The sequence below is a fragment of the Nelusetta ayraudi genome, unplaced genomic scaffold (assembly GCF_046127955.1).
Source record: "Nelusetta ayraudi isolate G7.1 ecotype Tasmania unplaced genomic scaffold, CSIRO-AGI_Nayr_v1 ptg000042l, whole genome shotgun sequence".
Classification (NCBI taxonomy): domain Eukaryota; kingdom Metazoa; phylum Chordata; class Actinopteri; order Tetraodontiformes; family Monacanthidae; genus Nelusetta; species Nelusetta ayraudi.
In genome coordinates, this window is record NW_027466092.1 from 11,164,064 (window position 1) to 11,190,133 (window position 26,070).

The window sequence follows — 26,070 nt, forward strand, 5'->3', positions numbered from 1 at the left end:
CCGCGCAGATCTCGCAGCCGCGTCGCCTGACGACGAGTCTTGCTGCTTCAAACTCTAATCAGCTTAAGCTGCAGCGATCTGAGGGTCCGGCAGCACCGATGAGCTGCGTGTTCATTGTTTTGCCCAGTGTTATGTTATTGAACGTGGAGCCATTGGCAGCGGTCATTTATCAGTGAGTGGGTTAAATGAATAGGTGTTTAACAGAGATAGCGGTACCCACTGAGCACCCTTGAAGGACAGTGCAGAAGGAACATTAGAGATCTTGATGCAGTTTCAATATTATTTGTGGTGGGAGTTTTCATAAAAGGGCCGAGGAGATTACCAGGACTCGGATCGCGGAATCCCAGAGAGAAATAATAGAACGGACCAATAAAACTGCAAATAAAATATTAAAGAGGGAATATCTGGTAACTGATTGTTGTTTGACTAAAATTCCATCTTTAGGAGACCGTGGATTGATTATTTTTTCTCAGGAGAATATTTCTGGAAGGGGGAATGGGGAGGAGAATGGAGGGTCTCATGTACGTAGGACCACGTTTCTGCAATCCCGTCTAAACTTTGGTTGATCCGAAAATCAAAATCCCTGTTTGCATGGACATACAATATAACAATCTGATGGAGACGTACACATGCGTGCACCAAGCGATTATTCAGTGCAACAAACGACAAACTGTAATGTTAAAAAATGACCGCAATGCCGCAAAGACTGAGGTCACAGTTTACAGTTACGTTGTGCTGTAAACACACAGGCAATGAGGATCATTTTAACCCCAGTCAGAGAGATGGAAGAGTCCCGATGGGAATCTCCATGGACCACGTTCCGATCCAGGGCCATCAGGAGCCCCCTGCGTACATTTGAATTAAGTTGAATTCTGAATGTACCAGATTGGATTAAAAATCTTCGCATTGCTTTGTGGACATGAAGTGTTTTTTATTCCAATCCATATTTTACTCTGACAATTTGCGTGCATGAAAACGTGCACACTAATATATACAAAGATTCTCTGTATTTGTATGAGCGCTACATTAAACTCGAGTCCTACAGTGTCTCTAAAGCCGAGCTGGGACCAGGAAGTGCCCATTTCACAGCCGCCAGGTGCAAAACTAATCCTTGGCTGAACCCACAACGTCATTAAAACCTCCCGTTGTCCTTAAAGTTGCTTGGAGACAAGACATGCAATTTAAGGAAAAGGAGGAGAACAGAAATGACAATTAATGCATGTGAAATTAAATTCACATCCATTTCTTTTGTTATAAGATTCTTCCAGAGAAAATGGTTTGGGACAGAAAACAACCCACTGTAGGTGAAAAGCAACATGCCGTGCGCCGTCCTCCTCTCCCACAGGTTCAACGTTCTTCTGACAAAGCCAGATTTGTTGCGCAGTATGAACGAGACGGCCCTGCTGCTGCTTCCAGAACTGGACTCCGTCCCTCTCTCTGTTTTTTTTAATGCTGCGTCCGGAGCCCCCACCTCACTCCATCCTTCCCCTGAAGGTCACGTCTTGCAGCTCATTGTTTGCTGATCTTTTCCAAAGTCTCCATTCCTGGAACACACAGTGCTGTCCTGAAGACAAACGTGATCCGACGCTGTGCCGATCGGCTTCGGAACAAAACAACCCCCCCCCCCCCAACTCAGGACAGCGAATCGCTGCGGTGGACAGAAAAATAATATTGTATGGAATCATAAGCTGAGAACAAGTTCACGCTGCATAATTTTGGTTGAGCGTTTTTGTCCAGGAGTCTTTGAACCTTGTTGATTTGCCCTTCAGCTACATTGGCAACTTGGGTGTCCGCCACTTGTGCTGCTGAGGTGTCGCGTTGCCACGTTGCTCAGACTCCTCATTACTTTGCTGCTTTGCTTTGTCTCCAGAGTAATCTAGCTGCCGTCTTCTGCAGCCAGATAAATCAGCCACCACTTCTTCTTTGGTTTAATCGGTGGCATCATAAATCCATAGTGCCGCCTACTGCACAGGAGTCGGTTGCCTCAAACCAATTAAAGAAGAGTCAAAATGAAAATAAAGTATTTGTGGCTGCTGCTGCCACAAATGAATGAATGAATGAATGAATGAATGGGAGACATTGCGGTCTCAGCCAATCACAGCAAACCCTCTAAATTAAACATTAAGCAATTCAGATCCAATAAAAAGGGCTATAGAGCATCGGAAACACACAGTTCCCATTTATCAAGGAGAACATGAGATAATAATATATAATTTGCATTAATGTAGATTTATATGTGAGGATTTTCTATGTGTTGCCAAAATGTAAATTTCAGCAAAAGTTTCCAGGGTTGTAGAAGAAGAAGAAGAAGAAGAAGAAGAAGACCTTTATTGATCCCACGGTGGGGAAATTTGCATAATTACAGCAGCAAAAAGAAAAAGCTACAGTGCAAAAAGATCAAGAAATAGATTAACTAAGAATATAGACAGAAGTAAAGTATTCGTAGGTATAAACAGAAAAATAAAGAGCAAGATATATACATATGAAACAAATCAACAACAAATAAAGATTTTTGCCATTCTTGGTAATTGTGATTTAAGAGTTCAAACTTTCAGTCGTCAATATCTGGATCGATGACTAAATCTGGATCGAAACCACCTCTCCTCCTCCAACACCCTCTTTTTTGAACTTCTGACCTTTTGCGTCCGGTCGTCCTTGGTGATGTAAACTCCACCTGATCTCTCCGCACTTGTGCGTTGTGTTCTTCTGTGGGATCGGACCACCTTCAGCGGCACTTTGGCACCCCCCTCAGTTGTCTGAAACCTCTGACCCTGCTCCAAGGCCTGTTTCCCACTTCCACTCTTGTTCATCTCCCTGTGGGCTGCATCTCAAAATAGCCCAGCGAGGTGGAGGGGCTTGATTTTTGACTCGGCCCCGTCAGACCTGTCGCTCCCTGGCTGCCAGAGTGATGAACCTGGCCATGGTGATTGTGTGATTGTTCGGAACACGAGCAGCACCTGAACACAACAGGAATTAGACCATGTCTTCCTTGGGTTGTTTACCCCTAATGACGGCAGCGCCTGCAACTGCTGTGATTTTCCACCGTCCTCCCCTCGGTTAGCCGGGCTACTGAAATCGTTTCCAGCAGACCATCTCATGTTTTGGTCACATCCACGCCGACCCTCTGTTTGCTGTCGTCTAATTTGAGTGCTGGCTGCTGGTGACTCAGCTGGACTGAGACCAGCAGATCTGAGAACAAGGGCAAATACAGCACACAGCCTGTGTAATAGTCGTGAAAATTCTTATTTTTTTTGTCCACCAGAGCGTCATTTTAAGTGTAAGAGTGTGACAGAGTGTGTTAGATTTAAACGTGTGTGGCTTAGAGTAGAAGACACTTGCACGTTTTTAGCAAGATGAAGTTACAAATAAAATCGACAAGTTCGGTTTTCATTTGTTACTCATGAGCATTTGTTTGCATGAGCACGTGCACTGCGGCCTCTAAATCTCCATCCAAGCTGTACAATTATCTTCTTAATTTTCACCACCTATTTTTGACTACTGTTTAACCTAAATTACTTAAATCTTCACACCTGTGTTATACTGTTGTATTCTGACAGCATATGTTTTTAAGCAAATATGACACAGAAAGCATTTATCTGTGACATAGTTGTTATATTTTTCAATGTAAAATATCATAGGTACTGTATATCAATTCATGAAAGGTTATATGCAATGTTTTTCTCTTCTCTTTGGAAGGAATTTCCCAAAAGCCTCAAACCAGTAGAAAGGCTCAACCACAGAGAAGTTACATGTGAAAAAATAAATGTGGATAAAGCTTTTAATCATATTGAAAACGATTTAATGCTGCCAAAGAGAAAAAAAAAAAAAATATTGCCACAGAACTTCAGCTGGTTGGATTCTGTTATGAAAACACCATGACTAACAGTCACCGTCAGGTTTAGATGATTGACCAGATGCTGGTTGATCAGCATATAGCAGTTAGCGACTTCCTGTTCACCTTTATACCTCCACTTATTAAAATTGCGTATCGATCTTGTCTATGAAAAGACAAAATAACACTGTGTCCCACTCTGTTAGAGACAGGATGTGTTTTAAACGTGATGATCGTGGAAAACGGCTGCAGACGTCTTTCTTTCCCTCGTCACAGCCGTTTCCAGGGAACGTCCCTCCTCTGCCTCCTTCTTTCCTCTGGTCCATTTAGCCTGGCAGGTTTAAGTGCTGAATCAGAGCTCCACACCACCGGCCGGATGGTCAATTAGCTGGACCTTACGCTAAACCTTGGATGCTTTGCTCTCTTTGCTCTGGAATCGACAACGATGCCGTGACGGTGGCTCGGCCGAAAGCTTGCGCGTTGCCAGAGCCGATTACCATTGTGGGAGTGTGAATTCTCTAAATGGGGCAAATCTAGTCACGGGAGGGCACCAGCGCATTGTGTGCCGCTGCACAGACGGCGTTTTTACGCATGCGTCAAACAAAACACTTTGGCCCTGCGTGCAACAGTGAGGGAAGCAACAAGACAAAGGCCACAGTGTGAGTACTGAAATTCCTTCCACCGAGTCGATGCGGTCAATTATTCGTAGGCGACATCGGCCACAGTAACTAAAGAGCGGCTGCAGTATAGAAACACATTTACCCACTTCCATCACTCCATGCGCCTCACATTTGACCCCACAAAACACCTGGCCGCACATAAATCACTCCATACGCACCCATACATGCCAGCCTATACACTGTAAGTGTAGCCGGCCATAAAGCATTCTGCCGAGCGTCGACTCTTATGGCCCGCAGATAAATCACGGCGTCTGAAACGCCCCAGCGTGATCCTGGGCAGAGATCACTTTCACACACGGGAACGCCCCCGAATAAAGGTGAGGAGTGAAACACGCAGAGTCACAAAGGTGTTAAAGGCTAATTGGGTTTAATTTGGCATTGCAAATCTTTTTTTTTTCAGTCAGTATTGGAATGTAGGGGCGAAATTAGGCATATTTACACTGTATACTTTGTATTTTTAGATTTTTAGATCTTTTATCATATGGGGATATATACCACCCGCAATTACCAAATGGCTTTTTCTTTTTATTTAAAGCTAAAAAAAATATTTTGTTCCACAATGAATGCATTTTTCATGGCTGTTGTTAAGTGAGAAACCTCATTTCAAAGCTGACGGGTCTTTCAAGGCTTTTCTACAAAAAGATGATAATAAGCCTTTAGTTTTGGTTGTTTTCTTAAAAAGATGCCTTCACTATGAAAGAAAAACAAAACGTTGTTGTGTTTTAACAAGATTAAGAAAAAAGATCACAATTTCCATTTTCCATTTTTTCCATTCCTTAATACAATTTCCAATTTGGTGTTTAAACACAAAACTCAAAAAAGCAACATCAACAAATAAAGTTCTGTCATATTTTTGATTGGAGAAGACGAAGGTGGTTCACTTTGCACAGAGCTGCTCACTCCGTTTTCTTAATTGACACAAAAATCTATTTATTGACCAATTCATTGATGCCTGTTAAACACAAAGAAGACCGTTGCCAATTCCACTGAGCAGCTGAAACACACAACCTGCTGAAGGTCACCGCGTCGTTCCCCAAGCGTCTTTTCCAAACGCCGTTGCTGCAGTTCGACGTCGCCGCTCTCCACCAGGTGTCGCTCCGCCGTGGCACTTAAACAAACTGCATCGCTGCTCACTCCCCTGGAAAATGACATGGGAGGGCGCCGTTCCTGCGCGACCATCTGTTTCCCCCTGATTGTCCCTCCCGTCCAAGTGGAGGCAGAGCTCAGCGTGATGGATCGAAGTGTTGCGAGAGCCGAGCCGGGATGTGGATCTGGGCAGGAACAGAGCCGCGTCACGTGTGGCTGAACTGGCTGAAAAATCCAGGCTTCCTCCGAAACCCCAACCCCCCCACCCTCTCCATTTTTATGTTTATGTGTGAGAATGACAAATGACACTCTGGCAGACGCAGTCCCTTGACATTTCATTTTGTTTCTTGTGATTTGAGCTGTGAGGGAGACGAGGGGATTGCAGCCACTGAAGAGGCGGAATGAGGAGAGAAGAAGGAATTCAGATAAAATGGGGGAAAAAAATAACAAAACAAAGAAACCCCACGCTTGTCCTCAAATCTGCTCTGGGTTCCTCCAAGAGCTGGACGTGAGCGGGTGGACGGTGGAGAGGAAGGAAAGACAGAAAGTGTTTGAAAAACCCTGTGAGCTGCGTCACAAGGACAAACGCACGTGGTGGTGCTGCAGTAATCTGGTGAGAATACAAAGCAGGCGAGAGGAGACGGATGGATGGACGGACGGACGGACGGACGGACGGCTCACTCACCTTCACGCGGTGTTTGTCGTCAGGAAAAAAAAAATTGGACAGGATTGCGGATGACGTCCAGCACGCAGTGGAACCCAGGACCTGTAGTGGCCTGCGACGTGTCGGCCCGAGAGCTGTGTTTGTGTGTGTGTTTGTGTGTGTGTGTGTGTGTGTGTGTGTGTGTGTGCGCACGCGCGTTTTTTATATGTGCATGCGTGGGAGAAAAACAAACACAGAAGGCAAAAAAAAAACCCAGCAAACTATTCAGCCGTAGCATGTGGAGGAGCTGAGTCATACGGGGAATGTCGGAAAACACAGACTCTGTGTTGTGATTGAAACGTTCCCGTGGTCCTGCAGACGATGACCTCACGCAGGACCATCGGTGGCCCGCAGAAAGGATCATCCGGAGCGCCGGCTAATTATGTTGGCGTTCGGCTCACGCTCCAGCTGTCCACCCGCCTTCTGGTTCTTCTTCTTCTTCTTCTTCTTCTTCTTCTTCTTCTTCTTCTTCTTCTTCTTCTTCTTCTGACGCAACCTTCGTGGCAGAATCCAGTTGGACTTTGTTTTTGATGACTTTGAAATTGAAGGAAAAGCTTGAGAACTTCTCAGAAATCTGGTGCCACCAAAACCTTTGGTGTGCTGTTTTAAACAAGAAACAATTTTTTCTGAAACATTTAAGGATTGTTTTTTTGGGGGGCTTTTGTTTGATTGTTTTTGTTTATTTACCTATTCATTTAATTGTTTTTATTACTCTATAGATGTATGTCTTTGTGAACATGTGCATCATGTCCAATTTGTTTCGCAAATAACGTGTGTTTTCAAATATTTGAATTCAATGCCATGTCTGGTACCGGCTGTTTTATATTATCTGGTGGTTTTCGTCCCTGGCACCTGATGAGTCAGTTATTCCGTGCAGCTTGAACCACCATCAATTTTTTCAAAACTTTTTTGGGGGATTTAATCTAAATTTAAAGTCTTTTCTTTTTAAAATTTAAAATTTTGACTTCAGTGAGTCATTTGAAACCAACCGTGTGTGCTCTGCAAAATCCAAACATAGGCACAGCAACAACAGTTCAGTTTGCTACTCCCTGTACTTAGTTTACATAATTCCAAAACGATGATCCGAGGGCCGTCTCAGGTTTTAACATCCCCTGAACACATTCCGTGAGCTTTGCCAGCTTCGCTTAGCCTCAAATGAAGAAGCCACGAGTTTGAGGGTCATAAACGGATAAAAGCCACTAAAGCGATTCATAATTCAACATGTAAGGGGAGAGAAGAAAAAAATCCTGAAAGACATCTTTTCTGCACCCTGCCATCCCTTCCCCCGCCTCCCCACTCAACCTTGCTGTTTGTCCATTTCACACGCCACGTCCCTGATGGGATGTGCTGCTCCTCTCCTCCAGTGGGTCGCTCTCTTGGTCTTCTTCAGAAGGGTTTGACTGCTCCATTGAAGGGTTGTTGGGGTGTGTGGGGGTCTTTCATAATTATAAGCCATAAACAGCAGAGCCTTCCAACAACCCTGCAGTGTTTTTCTTTCTCTTGTTTCTTTTCCGGAAGCGTAACGGCAACGGTGGCGCTGATGGCAACCGCACACACGTTAACGTTCTTTCTGTAAAGCCGCCCAAGGTGACTCTGCTGTTGCACCGCCGTCCTTCTGAGTGGCTACTTTGGAAGTCTTTGAGCGACGTGGCGCTCACTCGTTCACCCGAGACAATAGATTAATCACTTCATCTCAGCCAGAACCGGTGCCAGCGGTTTCTTTTTTTTCTCGCCTCGTTCACGTTCAGACCCGCCGTCATCCTTCAGCGCCTCCTTATCGCTGCCGACTCTGCAGTACCGCTTGGCCGTTCGCTGCGCTGCCCTCTGGAAAAACAAAAAACGAGAAAAAAAAGGAAAAGATCTTTCCAGAGTGGTGCCCGTCATACTAATGCTGATCAAACCACTGCCGCCGGGGCGCTCGTGGAACAAAAGCATCGTTAATGGGGGTAGGAGGGTGTATGGAGGGGGTGGGCACTTGCCCCCCAAACCTCCGTCAAGGTCACGCGGCCCTCAACTTTAGTTGATCTTACATGGAGCAATCAGCCGGAGCGAGCGGCTGATTGCTTGCTCCGGCTGCTCGCCTTTTAGCCGTGGCGACGGCAACGGCGGCAGCGGCGGCGGTGCCGAGGCTCCGTCCTGCCCTTGGTGCCTGGAAGCAGAGGCTAACGCAGCGGTTGTCATGGCGACAGAGAGCCAGGCAGCGGCTCTGGTAATACTGTAATGATAAAGCTCTTCTGGATGGTGCCGCAGTAAACACAACGCCACTCGGGTCCCGTTAAGGTGGAGCGCGGCGCAGTGCTGCATGCGAGGACGGGCTGTGTGTGTGCGCGTGTGTGTTTGTGTTTGTGTGTTTGTGTTTGTGTGTGTTAACAGGGGGCGCGGGGCGACACGACGCCTGCAGGGCCATTATCAGCGTGGACGATCTCCCCTCGGCCGGATCACTTACGTTCTTCCCAACACCTCCTCGTTCCCCCCCCCCCCCGATCCGCCGTTAAAACCCGCCTCACTTCCTCCTCTCGCACTCCTGTTTTCATCTCTTCTCCGTCTCTTCGTCCTCTCCGGCCGTCTGTCGAAACGCAATCGACCCAGACCATCATTAACTCCCAAACCTGAAGGTTCTGCCTCATTTGTGTCTCTCTATTTTGTTAAGCGTTTCCCGTGACCGAATCCCTGTGTGAGATCAAGTGGGACATCAAAGGGGGCGTCCCCATAGCACCGCCTCGCCTCGCCACGGTACGGTTGTAGAGCGCCCCCACTGGCCACTACGCGGTTGTAGGGGGCGCCGTTTTGGTACCTCAAGCGCTCAGGGTCCAAGCGAGACGAGGCAAGCTGAGTGGTGACGTAGCGACGAGCAGGGCACTGGATTGGCTCAGTGTTTTCGTAGATTTTCCCTTTCGGAGCGGACACCGACGCCAACTTCCGTGTTCGCGAGTGTGTTCAACCATATTCGCGAAAACGACGAGCGGCAAACGGCGAAGCGCTCGGAACAAACTGAGTTGCTCCTGCGTGAGGCGCGTTAAGTTAGGGAATCCCAGGAGTCTCGAGACGAGAGGAAATACGGATTCGTCGAGAGGACGTGGCTCTTCGCCGCGAGGAAGCCTCGAACACCGCAGCATAAAGTCGTCCTTGGCTCGCTAGGGCAGCTATTTCAAATAAGGAGTCGTGTTTACTGTCTGTTTCCCGTTGTATCTGCCTCGTGTGTACTTTTGGTGAAAATATAAAAGTTGAACTACACTTTTACTCTCCCAGAAAACGAAACCAGAAATTATAAATGTTGCCTGCATAAATGATCAACTGTGATTTCAGTGAGGGAAACTGTTCTTTCTTTAACAGAAAAGCAACCACAGACCGAGCAGCAGGTATGAAACAACCATCGCTGTCGTGTATCGCACAGAAATGATGCTGTCGAAAACATTGTCCCGCTTTACCGCGTCGACTCCGCCCACGGTCTCGTGGACCGGGGGCTGTGGGGACACAATCGAACCGTGGCGAGGCGAGGCGGCGCTATGGGGACGCCCCCAAAAAACAGGGATTAATAGTCCCATGGCCTGCAATACACTTTCTGAACACTAGGCGCTACGAAATCTTATATGCTGGGTCTTTAATATTTTGTAAAAAAGGAGTCATTGGTACCGCTATAACAGGCTGCAGTGCTGCTGTTTGATGCATTTTATATGAAAAAAAAAAAAAGCCACTGCTGCTCAGCGGAGGATGAGTCAAATCCGAAAAATAAACATCGCTGTGCATCATGTGACCAATAGGTATTTTCTGCAAGAACATCGTGCTTCTGAATGGCTCATTCAAACAGTTAAAAGACACACACACACACGCACACACGCACACACACACACACACACACACACACACACACACACACACACACATTGATGTCCTAATGTTTACAGAGTGGCCCGAGGAGATGAAAAAGTGCAGAGACAAATCACTATTCCTCCGTTTATCACCTCCCTCCAACTCCTCGTTCTTTTTTCTCAGCTGTCTCTGCACTCGTCTCTCGCCGTCACATCAGAGCGGCGCTCATGTTGCTACAACTCACAGTCACCACTGTCTGTGTGATCTCTCTCTCTCTCTCTTTCTCACACACACACACACACACACACACACACACACTGATTTTGTTTTTGTGCAATATCTACGTTAAAGGGATAGCTCACCCCAAATTATTTTGTTGTCATATATTTTTAAACCATTTTCTGCTTGCCAACAATGTCATTGGAAGTTCTGGTGACATTTTGACATTCATAACACAAACATAACTGTCATAGGATAGATTTTATGGAGGGAAGAATTCTGTCCATTGCCAAAATAATAAAAACCTGGTCATGCGCGCACACACACACACACACACACACACACACACACACGCACACGCACAAGAGACTTATCTCCATATTACTCCTATGCAAAACACACCCTGTTTTAAGTTCAACAGCAACCCTCAGGAGTTCTGTTCCGGGGAGCCCTTGTGAGGTAATTAGTTCATTTCAATGCTGCAGGAATATGAACGTGGCATGAGTGTCACCTTTCTGAGACAAATTGGACTGCAGTCCTAAATGTCACCAAAGGAGACTGTATGGATTTTTTTGTGTTTTGCCTTTGCATATATGGCCACTGTAGTCCCCCAATGTATTGATGTGGAGAATCTGAATCCGCTGCGACTCTCCAGCTCAGTGTGTCAACTAGGAGTCGGCATAAGGAATGAAGGAAAAAAAAAGAAAGAAAAGTCTTAATTTTGGGTGGACTGTCCCTTTAATGTCCAAACACAGAGCGCTCCTCTCTCACACGACGGGTCCCTGCTTGGTCATGATGCTGCATATCTGTAGCGAAGAGGCAGCTGTAATGGATTATTGACCGGACGGTCGGATCTATGGTGTCGTTCGCTGCCCCCTCCTGCTCTGCCGTCACAAAAATACTGTTTAATCAAATAAGCCAAACCACCATTGAGCCGTCAGTTCATCAGCAGCAGTAATGTTTTGTGGGTTTTTTTTTCCTCGCAATTGCGCTCGTATTAATTAGGGCCCGGTGGGAGCAACCGGAGTGGCTGCACTTGGCCAAACGGTGGCGAGAGCAAAAACCAGCGTCAAACGCCTTCGGTGTGAAAAGGTTTCCATCTCCGTTGGAGCGCCACGCACCTCTTCTTCGCACGGGATTTCTCTCTTCTTGCGCGCTCGGAGGCAAAGTTTTTCGTAGGGAGTTGCCCCGAATCAGGGGAAGCTCCGCTGCTGAATCACAAACCTCGAGTGATGCGTTTCCGACGGTACCAGCGAGACAAGAAAAGACAAAGCTCCGAGACTGTTGTGTTAGTGTGGGAGTATGCTAATCCAGGAGAGTCTGAGTAAAAGAAGTGACACGATGGGCCGGAAAAAATCTAATAAACGCTGCCGCGCTGTTTACTTCAGCTTTTTTTCCCTCTCTCTTTTTTTTTTACTCGCCTGAATATATTAACTGCTCGCCTGAGTTTCCACTTTTTGTGCAGGACACTGTCTTCCACATAGGGGCATATTTCCATGCTACACTTCGCGACAGATCACATACCTTAAACCCAGTGAAGTTAAAGGCCCATCGTCAACATGTGAAATGATCTTTCGGCATGAACTGAGACAGAAAATGTATTCATTTGATTCTAGTTTGATAAAAACTGTAAACAAAACTAACTGGTTAAATAATTGCTGTGTTTGCAATCACTATTGATAAGCTCCTGTATTTACATAAAGAGCAGCTCCACCCGTATGGAACGGGCAACCATTAATGTCAATATTAGCTGCAATATGCTCTCCTGCCACTAGATGTCTCTAACTCTTACACACTGGGCCTTGAATTTTTGTAAAGGCAACAATCCTTATACTTACAAAATTGTTGCAGTGTTGTGTGTTTCAGGTATTTTGTCAAAAAATTGATTATAAAATCTTGAAAAATACATGCGCAAAATATTTGTTGATGGTGCCCAGTCAGTTTACTTGTATTTTATTATTTTCTTATTAAAACTTATGGCTGATTCATTTTAGTGATGCAACAATGAAAGTTAAATTTGACTACCTCCACTGTATCGCGTCACCTGCACACCTGCACACCTACCCACGTTGAGGCTCACAGTGGTACATTTCCAGTCAATTCATTTCCAGCAATTTGTGGAAGTGAATCAAACGTCTTTTAATACGTTGGAAAAACAAAGAGACCCCCCCCCCGCCCCCCCCCCCCCCCCCGGCCCTCCCGCCCATTGCAGTTGACAGACGTCGCCTTCATGGCTTGTCATTTTGTCATTTTCTATTAGCCTCGGCTCTACTCTCTCCCTGTTTGCCCCCCCACTACCACCACCACCACCCCAGTCCGACTCCCTCCTTCCCCTCCTTTGTGCTCTCTGTCCGCTCTCCTTGTCTTGTTAAAAGCCCCCTTTTGCATGACACAGTCACATCACTTTGGGATCATCGGGACGACGAGCTACCTCAGCGTGTCCCTTGCAAAAAGTTCAGGATAGTCCAGTCCGCTCCATCAGCTTTCACACTAACTTGTGTACTTCAAAGAGCCCCACTTCCCTACTGCTGTCATGTCGAGGCCGTGGTGATGTTCGGTGATGTGTACTATTTTTTCTTTCCCTGTGTTAAAGCAGAGCTGGTCTTTAAAATTTAGTTATGCTTGCATAATGACAATAAAAGATCTTGAATCTTGAATGAGAAAAAAACCCAAATCCAGACGACAACAACTATCAAGAATAGAAATAGAAAATTGAAGTTTGAGGAAACATTTTGGTCTCGATCTGGATATTCTGCTTGCCTGGGTTGGAGTTAGGTGCATGATTGAGAACCTCAGCTGTGTGTGTGTCGATGTGTGCGCGGGTTTTCACGATACACAAAAAGGAAAGAGCACTGCAGCAATCTGAGAAAGTAGGTCAGACATCGACTAGTGAGAAACAGCAGAAAGAGAAAAGAGGTAGGGAGAGGAGATGCAGAGGAAGAAAGATTGCGAAGGAGAGGATGACGGAAGAAAGTCGCAACTGGCTTGCTTACCAAACAAAAAACAAACACAAAGCAAAACATTTTTTTAGACCCGTACATATACTTTAACTTATAACAAATATTGTACAAGGTGTATGAGTGCTGTTCCAAACTGTCTTCTGTGAGACCATATTAGCTAATTTGCCCATTTTAGACAAAAAAAAACCCTTTGAAGCATTCAGCCAAACCTGCTTTTGCACACTTAAGCTGCTTTTTGGTGATGTGTTTGTGGCTAAACCTGAAGAAACAGGGTCTCAATCGTCAAGTCAGTCTTTGAAAAGACCCGCCTCCACCATCCAGCACCACATTGGTAGGGAGAAAGGCTTTCCGAGTAAAAACAAAAAAAAAAGAAAAGAAACTTTAACTCATCCCATCCGATTGCTTATTAGTGACTTTGTTCCTGTTGTTATTACGTAAGTGCATAATGGTGAATATACACGGTCACGCACACAATGCACCGAGGGCACTTCTTATATATATGGGCCCCACTCAGCTATGAACTACCTTTCTCCTTTGCTCTTCAGGCCGTGTCTGTGTTTTATTATTTATTTGCTAAAGCACAAAGTATACAGCGTCTATAAATACACTGCGGGGCTTGTAGGAATGGAACGGCACCGGGGAAAGAGGTGCAGTGGCTGCAAACTCTCACACGCGCACACACGCACGCATACACGACGGAGCTATCACGCAACTCCAACTGGTGGGCCGTCAAGCTGAATGGACTCGCGGGGGTCGACTCTGAATAGGAGGCTTTGCTGCGCGCAAACCTGCGGCGATCACCGGTTGGTGTGCTGGCGTCGAGGAATGCCGCCACCACCGCGGCCGCCGCCTCAAGTCTAGAAGTGAACTCATTGAGAGCACCAATCGCAGATATAAATAAGATCTTTTGTTTGTTCCCCAGTCCAGAAATTGCACCCCGAGGACAAAGACTGAGAGGCGAACATGGGGCTGTGAGACGCGGCTCAGGGAAAATAATGTTGTTTTTGGCTGGAAATGGGAATTACACACAGGTGTGAAAGAGGGACAATGCTGATATTTGGGTTTATGGCTCAGTGTTCGACTTCTTTGTGAACGGAGCATTTCTGTGATTAGTGTATGAATAAGAATAACATGAATAGAAAAAGTTGTAATTCAGCCAAAAATACATTTTCCCTCATTTTCTACCCAGAAAAATAGTGACAATGGCTAAAATTTCAACCTCTAACCCTTCAACACAATTCAGACACATCCAACAAATACACTGGTATTCTTATATTATTAACATACCACTGTAAATTATTTAATTTAATTTCTTTGGTGTTTTATGTCTTTTATATTCTATGTTTTTGTATCTACTTATTCATGGGTGCTTTATTTCTATTGCTGATAGAAAATTTTTAAAATTTCAACTTCCAACCCTTCTACACAATTAAGACACATCCTGCGTTTATCAGTTCATCAGTGTGCGTTCCTACTGGTTCCCTCCTACAACTGGCCAGTGGGCCACACTGTTTGTCTGTGCCTCAAAGTTTCCATGTCGTGTCAAAGTTGGCCACCTCGGTCGGGCTGGAGCCGCCGCGGGCCGTTTTCCTCTTGACGTCCCAGAGTTTGTCTTATACTGACAGCACATTTTATTTGTTTGGCTTCATTGTTTGTCACAATCATTTGTGTCTGTCACATATAATATAATCAAGGCCGATAAGCTGCCGCTTGACAATGGACGAAACTGTGGCAACGTCTTTTCCAGCGCACTCATCCGGCCCGTTGTTTCCGTACAATGGAATTACACGTTGTGTTTATTTGATAGATTTAGAAATTTCCTGATTAATCAAGCCTTGTTGTTGTTCCGCTGATTACGCTGACTTGTAACTGACCTCCTCCCCTTTTTATCCTTTTTTTCTCTCCCTCCCCTCCCCTCCAGTATGTGGCGTTCGGCTCCCTATTCTTCATCCTCATCTCCATCTCCACCTTCTGCATGGAGACGCATGAGGCCTTCAACACCATCCTCAACAAGACGGAGAACGTCACCATTGGCAACATAACCCATGAGGAGATTGTGTACGAGGTGGTGACCGACAGCTGGCTGACGTACGTGGAGGGCGTGTGCGTCATCTGGTTCACCATCGAGGTCCTGCTGAGAGTCACCTTCTGCCCAGACAAGCTGGAGTTCTTCAAGAGCGCCCTCAACATCATCGACTTTGTGGCCATCCTGCCCTTCTACCTGGAGGTGGGCCTCAGCGGACTCTCCTCCAAAGCTGCCAAGGATGTCCTGGGGTTCCTCCGCGTCGTCCGATTTGTCCGCATCCTCCGAATCTTCAAGCTGACCCGCCACTTTGTGGGCCTGCGCGTCCTCGGCCACACTCTCCGGGCGAGCACCAACGAGTTCCTCCTGCTCATCATCTTCTTGGCCCTCGGCGTCCTCATCTTTGCCACCATGATCTACTACGCCGAACGGATCGGCGCCGATCCGGACGACCCGACAGCCAGCGCGCACACCAACTTCAAGAACATTCCCATCGGATTCTGGTGGGCCGTGGTGACCATGACCACGCTGGGCTACGGAGACATGTACCCGGAGACGTGGTCCGGGATGCTGGTGGGCGCGCTCTGCGCCTTGGCCGGCGTGCTGACCATCGCTATGCCCGTCCCCGTCATCGTCAACAACTTTGGTATGTACTATTCTCTGGCCATGGCCAAGCAAAAGCTGCCCAAAAAGAAGAACAAACACATCCCCCGGGCGCCGCAGCCGGGCTCCCCCAACTACTGCAAGCCAGACGCCCTGGCCATGGCTACCGCGTCGCCGCAGAGGCTCCTGGGAAATGTGCTCGGTGGAGTGATGGGGTCCGGAGGCATCGGGGGCGACTGTCCTCTGGCCCAGGAGGAGATCATAGAGATAAACAGAGGTGAGTGAATCTTATCTTATGAATCTCAGGGTTCTTGACTTTAACTTCCTTGTCTTCTTCAGCATCTTCTTCAGAGTTTTTGCACAACATGGTGCCAACAGCTGTATTTTCTAATGGTATGAATCGGAATTCTAACGCAAAAATGGAAGTGTGGCTTCTGATATTGACTCCACATAAGTCTAAACAGTGTCACCATGGACATTTGTCGACATTGCACGTCACACGTGATTGAAAAATGGAGACTGTCCCTGCAGGCTTCAATGACAGCTCGATAATTCAATTTTTTTTTTTAATCTTTTCATTCTACTCTTCCAAACACCTACAGAATGTAGGATAAACACGCTGATGCTGTTTTGCACAACTAGACATTATTTAATCTACCTGCCATTCGCTCTGTAGCTCACTCAAGTTTGGTGGTCCAATCAAAATTCCTCTCTGGAAAATTATGTTCAGTTGCAAGAATCTGTCTTTCTTATTGCAAGATCTTACTTGCTTTCATTGTCTGGCTCCGTCTCTTTTTCTTTTTCAAGTCCGTTCATGTCTACAATGTTTAGAAATGATATTACAAAAGATCAAAAATTAATTCCAATTAAAAATAATTTTACAATAATATGAACATAAAAACCTCTTGAAATTAAGAAACAACTGAATTTTAAACATGCAAATCAAAACACGAATAATCATCGGTAACGATGCGGGCAGGGATTCATCTTGAATAAAAAATAATAATTGTTTGACAGAGTAATTGCAGGTGGGTGACTGCAAAACAATCTGAACCACTCATCAAGACCTGTGGCGTGAACCCAGCTCCACTGCTTGGTTCTCAGCTTACCATCCACAGTTTAGGGGCGAAGCGGACTTGGTTCCGCAGGTGTGACGGCGGAAGGCACGGGAGCGTGCTGTCGAGAAGTGATGCATAGCTGATTGTGGATCCAACCCGGTGAACTCACCGCTCCATCATGACTCATGTGTAATTTATCATCAACCGGTAGACCCACACTCGCCTCAAGGCGTCCATCTGTCGGCGCAAAACAAACACGGTGGAAGTAGAATGAACTCAATTATCTGTTAAAACAACTTAATGCGTTTCACTTTGGGCTGACTCTACAGTCCAAACCCCCCTCCCCTTGCCAACACACACACACACACACACACACACACACACACACACACACACTCGCAGTATAATCAGCCAGAGAGGTAATTTGGCTTCTCTTTGCTTGCTCTTTACATGCTGCAGTGCTGGGGGTTGCCTCAGTCGCGTGTAACAGTAATGCACCTTTAATGCACTACTTTACTGCCTCACTCATAGCAGTCGGCCAGAGGATATTGGCTCTATCTGTGTCTCCCGCCACATCATATCTGCTTGGCTTGCATCCCGTCTCCTAAAGCTTTTCCTGTAGGTCGTCTTGCTGACAAGAAGTCGTAAGCCTTACGTCGGCTAATAGGCCGACAGACATCCGGCTGAGTGACTCAGAGCACAGAGCAACACACTTATTTTGGTTCCATTCCTTTTTCTTTTCTATCTCTCTCTCTTTTTTTTTTTTTTTACTTTTACCCCCTTTTCCACTTGGAAGTGATTGACAAGTGGGAGGGATTTGATGGATGTTTGCCACATTTAATTGGACAGCCAGTTAACGAACACCAATGAGTAACTAAACAGCATCAGCACGTCAGGACACTGCCATCAGTCGTATGCGGCTTTAATGAAGAGTTCAACTTTAATTCTTTTATGGTGATAAAGTGTAAAAACAGATCTACCCTCATAGAATAGAATAGAACAGAATAGAATAGAATAGTTAATTATAGTTAAAAAAAAAATAGCAGTGAGAAAATGTTTTTACTTTGACATCAAGAGGATAAAACTAGGACTTTAAGGATTTAAGGATTTGTAAGAGGAATTTACATTTACATAAAGAGTGCGTCGCCGTATTGTGCTGCATGTGTCCACTGTGGCTGAGAACGTGGATCGTGCTTTGATCTGCGGTTTTTACTCTGGCATCACAGCTGGCATAAGAAACACGTGAGATCAAGTGTGGTGTCAGAAAAAAAAGAGCACTAACATGAGAGTGGCCTTTGCCTGCTGGGGACGAGAGAAAAGAGGTCTCCTTCAGTCTTTCAGTCTGAGAGGGATTTACTTTGTGTCGATTTACTTTGGAACTTTCGCATGTATCAACCATTTGGTCTGCAGTTGGTTGCAGTGCACTTTCTTACCACTAGATGTTACCAAATGTGATACACTTGGCCTTTAAATATTTTTCTTGCTTTCTTTCACAAAGGTAATTTAGACTCATAACTCCAGTTTTGGGAGACTCTCCACCTAAACATAAATGCCCAGTTTGAAAGCAAGACGATACATTTTTGACCAACAACAACATAAAAAGAATCCTCCTCTTTTTTTTCATTAACTCCTGTTGTTTCCCCGTTTTCCCTTCTCCTCCGCCACCTCCTCCTCTCCTCAGATTCAAAGCAGAACGGCGACGCGGCCTCGGCCGCGCTAGCGAACGAGGACTGTCCCACCATCGACCAGGTGCTGAGCCCGGATGAGCGGAGCCCCATCGGGCGAGGTCCCACACGGGAACGCTACCAGCAGGACCGCGCCTGCTTCCTGCTCAACACCAGGGAATTCCGTGCCACAGATGGGAATGTGCGGAAAGGTACGTTTGACGCCGGGGGGGTGTTTAAGGGAGGGAGGGAGGGAGGGGGGGGGGGGGGCGCAAGGGAATGCTGTGCAGCTCACGTACACAGAATCACACACACGCAGCAAGAGGAGCGGGGGCAACAAACATGCCGTCAACATATGTAGAGCAGGAGTGTGTGTGTGTATAATGTGTGTGTGCGTGTGTGTGTTAGCGTGCGTTCACTACACACGCGCGCATGTTTGTCTCTGTGTTTGAGCTCCTCTTCAGCCGAGCAGGGAAGGTGAGTTTGGGATGAGACGCTGTGGAGCCTCCTCAGCGACTGACTGGCAGCCTCAGATGCAGATACGCTAGCAGCGACACACACACACACACACACACACACACACGGGCACGCACACGCAATCGCAACACGTCTACACACACACGCACACACTTGGCTCTCCTGCTCTGCTCTGTTTGTCTCCACCTCTTCACGTTCTCTCCGTGTGTTTCCATCACTGTTTTTTTTTCTCTGTCTCTCTTTTCTTTCTTTTCTTTTTTTCAATTCCTCCTCAGACGGGACGGGTTTCCATCCCCTTCCGCTCTTCGCTCCTCCTCCTCTCTTTCTCCATCGACTCACCCGGCGTCTCTCCGTCTCTCCGTCTGTCCTTCCCATGATGTCTCATTTTCTCGGCGCTCATGAAACAGTTCTCACTCTTTCTTTGTCTTCAGGACTCCGACGGTTTGACCATTGCATTAATTTACTTCTCGTCACTTCTGTTTCTCCCTCCCTGTCTCTCTCTCTCTCTCTCTCTCTCTCTCTCTCTCTCTCTCTCTGTCCCTGCCTCTCATCCTCCTTTTTAATTTTTTTTGGCTGACCCCCCCCCGCCCAACCCTTCCCTTTCCCCCCACCCGCCACCTCCCACCATCACGCCCCTCCCTCCCTGTGATGACTTCCTGTCCTAACCTGCCTCGCATCTTCCTCCCCCCCTCCTCCTTCTCCTCTTCCTCACCCTTAAATCCACGCTCCTCCTCCCCCTTTGGCACCTTTTGGTTTTGCACCTCAACTCCTCCCTTTTTTTTTTCTCTTTTTTTTCAACTGACCTCCTCGTGCATTATCTTTGTGCCCATGACACCTTGATTCATTTTACTACTTGCAATCCAAACCTCCGCCACTGCCGCCCACCTGCACTGAAACACTCCCTCACACTCCCCCCAAACTCTCAACACCTCCCTTGTTGTTGACAACAAACTAGAGGCAGCAGCGCTGGCACCCAGCCCAGACTCCCCTCTGACTGAGGATTGGTATAAGATGGAAGGGTCTCTGTTACAGCAGGACCTCAATGCAAACTCCACCTCCTCCTGGATCAAACCATAGGCCCGAGGTAAAGCTGATGAAATTTAAAACTAAAATAATGGTAATATAGTAACGATGCTAATTTAAAGGAGCCTGTAGTCACACAAAGTCTGATTTGGCTCGTCGGTGATGCGCGGCACGCTATGCATGAGCGCAGATCACTGATGCACCAGCACCTCCGTGACATTGTGCCCACAGTGTGCAGTGGAGTTTGAAGTGAGGGTTCCCCTCAGTGCCTTTCAGAGTTGCCAGCTAATTTTTAGCTTCGGGCTTCTCAGGTGCTCGTCGTCATCTGCTGTGTTTTTACCACTGTGTCATTGTGCCTACAACGTGTGTTTGAAAAGAAAAGAAAAGAAAAAAGAATCTCACCTGGTCACGATGGCGGGACTGCACTGTGACAAGTATACTTTTGAAAAAAAAGAAAAATAGAAGTTGTGCGCACAAATGTGTGTATCTGTCCTTTGTGTACTCATGAGCGCTTCCCTCGCGCACACAAACACGCGCGTGCGGGGGTGAGAAGTAACCCAGTTGTCGTGTCCTGTGTCAACCAAGCTAACAAAGAGTGCAGAAGACTGGAGCGGGAACAGTGGGTCACCTTGTTGTCTGATGTGCCTCTGTGTTGTTGTTGTCTCTCTCTTCAGGTTGTGTCATATCACGCGTGTGTATGTGGGCTTTTTCTCATTCCTTACCTGTTTTATACGCTGTCCTTCTCAATGCCGTCTGAGTGTCGTGTTCGTGCTGTCGCGTGTGTGTGTGTGTGTGTGGCTTAGTTTTATTTCTTGTTTTTACTTTTCGCTTCCTTCCTACTTTTTCTATACAGTGTTGATATACGTGTCGCTCCGCACACCCCACGGGCCTCCACCTCGGCAGGCGGACACACGCTGCTGCTCAGGAAGGCCTTATTTGCCTTTTGAAAAACAAACAAATAAAGAAAAAAAATCATTTCCAGCTCTGTTTACCCAGATATGGAGCAAACTGAGTTACTTTCACTTGAATTGAAATGCAACTCTGGCCAACTTAGATGCTCAGAGCAGCAGCGCTGTGCCGCAGCCGCCTTGTCGTGGCTCGTCGCCCTCTGGGGTCTGAGGAGCCAATCAGGGTCCAGGGATGGTGCCTCTCGGAAAACACGCCACACTTGACAACAGCAAGGTGTTTTTTTAAATAAAGACATTAAAAAAAAAAAAAACGGCTAACAGAACTCGCTTGCTGTGCGTGAGGTGCCTCCGAGACGCTGCTGCCTGGACCGCGTGTCTATCTGTGTCTTCAGTGCCTGGTGTCGTCCACAAGTTGAGTTCAGGCTTTGAGCAGCATCACTGGTTAGAAACCTGCACTCGGTATCTGAAAGCCTCACGACCCCCTAACGAGTCTACGGGTCCCAGGTAAGCAGAGCAGGTCTGACCGCCGGGCCGGCGGCCTCGCTGAGTGCAGTTAGAGCGCAGCAACAATCCCTCTTTGAAGAGAACGAGGAGGAAACCAGGCGCTGGAGCTTCGGCCGTCCGACTCAAACACTGTTAAAGAGGCTGCAGATGAACAGCGGCTGAATTTGATGCTATTGGAAAAAGTAAAGAATCTGAAGGTCCCATATTATTCCCACTGCCAGGTCTTAGTTGTACATCCTGGACTCCAGCTGCACAGCTCTGGAGATCTGTGACTCAGTATATTTAGCCCCCTGTTTGCAGCTTCCTGTGAAAATAAACCCTCGGTTTCATCTGCAAAAAGTCAAGTTTTTTTTTTTTTTTTAAACATGGATAAGGTGCATGTCGGTTGCTTAGGGCTTATGTCCGGACACGTGTTTTGCAGAGATTAACTATCACTGGGAAACTCACTCAATGATTACTGTCGTCACTCACCTGGGAGAGGTATCATGGCTGTATTTATTCCCTGTGTGACATCACAAAGAGCTGAGGCGCTCATCTTGACTCTGATGAGTGGACCAAGCAACGGAATTGAGGGAAAGCCTCTCCGTTGGTGACAGTCTAAATGCTCCTGGCTGGAGTGTTGTGACTAACCTGGGGGGAAGTATCACAGCCCTTTGTGACATCATCATGGGCTGGATTTCAGAACTTAGCATTCTCTTTCTTTTTGAAAAGCAGTGCAAGCAAAGAAAACATCAGTTACGTGAATTCTGCATAATATGGGACCTTTGATCATGTGACTGGCCAGACCAAAAGCAGTCCTCCTTTCAAACTCCTCACATACACTAACATAATGTTAACATCAATATAAAAAAAAGACAAAGAAAATCATGTCTTCACTATCGTGAACTTCCTCCTTTCATTTAAAGAGGGATTCTGGTGCTTCTTAATCCTGAGTTCTTGTGCTGATATTTGATTTGATTTGTAGATACTCACATTTAAAATATCTTGGTCACTTCTTTTTTTTATTTATTTAATTTCACCCCTTTGACTGTTGGGGCCATAAAATGTGTTACAGTTGTTTTTGTTGTTTTTGTTTTGCAAAATGCATGTCTAATTTCAATGGTCGGTTGGACAATCATCCCTTTGATTGGCCACTTTAATCAGTCCTGGAGACCCTCAGGGGTCTCGCTTCTGTCTCTCCCTCTCCCTCCACTTCCTCATTGTATTTGGGACACTTTCTTTTCTTTCTTTTTTTTGTGCTTAATATGTTTTCTAACATGGTGTCGATATCTTTTTATTTAACTTTTTGTGAAGTGTTCTCTGGTGGTTTTCCCATGGTTTATTATGTTGATTTGTTTCAGTGTGATATATATTTATTATATATATTTATACTTTTGTATCAATGGTGTCCTCGGCGTTTCTTTATTGCTGTTGTCTGTGTGAATATCATTTGTTTCCTCCACTTTGGGTCTTGTACATTTGGTGTTTTGACTTTCCCTTTGTTCTTCCTGTCTCTTCCTTTTAGTTTTAAAATCAATTGGCATGTGTTTATCACTGAGTTACACCAAAAACAGGGATGATTGGGATTAATTATATTAACAATTTCAGAAATTGCCAAAACTTATTAAGTAAAAAAAAACAAAAAACTAACGAGGTAGAAACAGATCCTTGAGTCACTGTAGAAGCTGCAAAAGAACTACGATGCTGCGCGACAATACAGCTAGCGAAACAAAAGTCCAACAACCGGCTGCTGTCAAACTAATTCTTTAGCTCAATGTAACGCTGTAGTGAAGTGTGAAAATGTGTTTGTTTTGTTTTTTTAACACTTGTCAGTGTTGCCGTCTGTCAGTATTCTCCAGTAGCTCATAGTCTGTGTGTGTGTGTGTGTGTGTGTGTGTGTGTGTGTGTGTGTGTGTTTGAGGTGCCGTGCGTGCATGTCTGTCAGCGCGCGACAAATGCCGCTGTTTTCGTCCATCAAACCTCTGCAAATATTCTTTGAGCCGTGATTTTGAAAATCCTCCTTAACTAAAGAAAGAAAGAAAGAAAGAAAGAAAGAAGGAAGGAAAGTAGATGCGCCGTCGCTACACAATGCATCTCATGCACGCGTGCACATGCAATGAATATTTATGCAAGAAATATATGCAGATGAAATATTAAATGATAACAGCTGAGGAACACAGGTCCGCGTGACCTACATAGTGACAACAGGAAACGGGATTGGGTTTCGAGTTCCCCTCCAGAGGCCCCTCCAGAGATCTGGGGGCCGTTACACGCGTGCGTGTGGATGCACTCGATGGTCACGAGGCGATCCATAAATCTATTTATGGGTAACCAAAGATCAGGCAGGCATTTTATCCCCATGTAAGAAAGATATGGCATGCGGCCGTGCCAGGAATAGAATCCGTCCATTCAGCAAATCCTGGCCGGGCGGCCGAGCGGCTCCGCGTGCGGGATTGATTTGTTCTTATTAGAACTCGCGTGCGATTATTGCCTCGGTTAAAAGGATATTTGCAGCGTCTTCTCCCTCTGTTCCTCTGTGTCTCCATCTCCACCTCCCCAAAGACACCCCCCCCCCCCCCCCCCGCCTCCTGTGATTAACACTCATTCTTCATCCTCATCCCCCAGGCCGCCACTGCAGCGCAAGTGTAACTAAAGTCTGACTGTAGGTAGGTACGCGCTCCCTCCGCACTGTGAATTAAGTGTGACATTGGGTGGAAATTATATCATCAGCCGCGCTGGTTTCTCCCTCCCCTGGCGGACGGTCCCACGGCTCCAAACTCCCTGTTGACGTTGTAAAATACGGCGCTTAGCGCAGCGAGGCGGCCAGCCGACCGTGGTGGGCGGCGGCGGCTGAGACACGACTCATTTTCTCCTAATTTCCAAAGCACTTGCCATGTGTTCGGTCGGCGCGGCGGCGAGCCAATCAGCTGTCGCCCACCGATACATGTGTCAACCAAGCAACAACAAAACAATATCATAGTTTCACCCTCATTAACTAATGGGAAAACATCCCACGCCACCTTTTGTCATTGTTTCACTCATGTCACACTTGACAAGTGTTTAAAACCATCTGAACTGGAACTGTGAAAAGGCACTGATTGAAATGAGAACGGCGTCGCTGAATATCTCATCCAATAGCAAAAAGCTCAGTAGTCACATGTTAAATGTAAATAGTCTTTATGTCCTCATTTGAGCCTTTTATGTTGAGAAATCTGTGTGTTTTGACTTTTGCATTAACTACTTCTCATGGTTAGTTTTGGTCAATACCTGAGAAAATATCCATTGGAATTATTTTGTAAAATCAAGAGCTTTTGTTGTCACTGTGTTCAGCATGAGGTGCACACTCACACAGTCGGACGTCTCTGCCGGCTGTAGCTTGAGTCAGAGAGTTTAGGGTGCTAGAAGTTACTTTAGTTGAATTTCATGGATTCTACAAAGTATTAATATATACTATTATATAGCTTTATTTGGTTAGCTTAGTGGTTAGGTTAGCTTGTGCGCGATGACAGTCTTTCCCTGCTCTCGACGGTATTTTCCTCCCAACCGGTCGCATCTTATCTTTGCTGTGAGGTGAAAACAGCTTTGCTTTATTATTTGATTTGTTCCTTCCCGTTTTTGGTTCCTGCTCTCACTGAGCAAAAAAACCCCCAAAAAACCACGACACCTCCCGGCGCTACTTAACAATTTGTGGAGATACACGCTTAGTTGGAGAGGACGGGGGGGTGTCCGAACTCGCGAGCGACCAGACAGCTTCTTCTCAGAAATCTCAGCCAAGGATGCAGCCGTGGCGAAGGTGCATCATCAATATTTTACCGAGACGCCATCCGACTAATGTGCCTCGGCCGGTCAAAATCAAAAAGGAAGTTTTATTTATGGCGTGTAAGAACGGAGTGGTGGACTTCTTTTTTTTTCATTTTAGCAGGAAGGCACAAAGGGTTGTCGCACTGTATTGATGGGTGTTCTATGTTATGTTGTCCGACTGTGACCTGGTGATGGTTTGAGTTTTTCCACTCTTATCTCCAAAGACCAATTCAGTTGAATAAAAACAACAACAACAACAACAACAACAACAACAACATAACAAAACACCAAGAACTGGTAGCTAATGCGATGAGCGTCAGACTCCAGCCATCACTGCTCGGACAGCCATTGTTAGGGCAGGTCAGCTACCTACCAATGGTGTCGTCTCCACCTCACGTGATACAACAACACGTTGCGCAGACCTGTGTTCCCATTGGCCGCATCCTGCCAGGGGAATTTAAGTCCCGCATGCTGTGAGAACCAAAGCGACAGCAGTAAAGGACACGATGGCCAATCGATGGGACTGTTCCACCTGCAGCAGGGCCCCGCGGTCGCTGGCGGCACCTCGCTTTGGACCTCAGAGTCACTTCCCATCCAGCCCTCGTGTCATTTCCTGCTGTTAACACCAAAGTGAACCGACCTCCGTTACGAGATGTGATTACTGGGGGGGTCGGGGGTCAGAGGTCAGAGGTGGGGAGGGAAGGGGGAGGGAGATTTCTAAGTGTTGTAGGAAGGACATG

At 46.3% G+C, this 26,070-nt stretch overlaps 1 protein-coding gene across 2 annotated transcripts in view; it reads left to right on the forward strand.

Annotated features, from left to right (window-relative positions):
* Positions 1 to 26,070, forward strand: part of LOC142893643 (voltage-gated potassium channel KCNC1-like) — a 45,757-nt gene that overhangs the window by 12,594 nt on the left and 7,093 nt on the right. The window contains exons 3-5 of one of the 2 annotated variants that reach the window (XM_076034432.1): positions 15,212 to 16,193; positions 18,656 to 18,850; positions 20,071 to 20,199. In XM_076034432.1, coding sequence (XP_075890547.1) covers positions 15,212 to 16,193; positions 18,656 to 18,850; positions 20,071 to 20,192 — 1,299 coding nt within the window. In that variant the 3' untranslated portion in view covers positions 20,193 to 20,199. The remainder of the gene's footprint in view (positions 1 to 15,211; positions 16,194 to 18,655; positions 18,851 to 20,070; positions 20,200 to 26,070) is intronic. The other variant, XM_076034433.1, reaches the window with a different exon arrangement.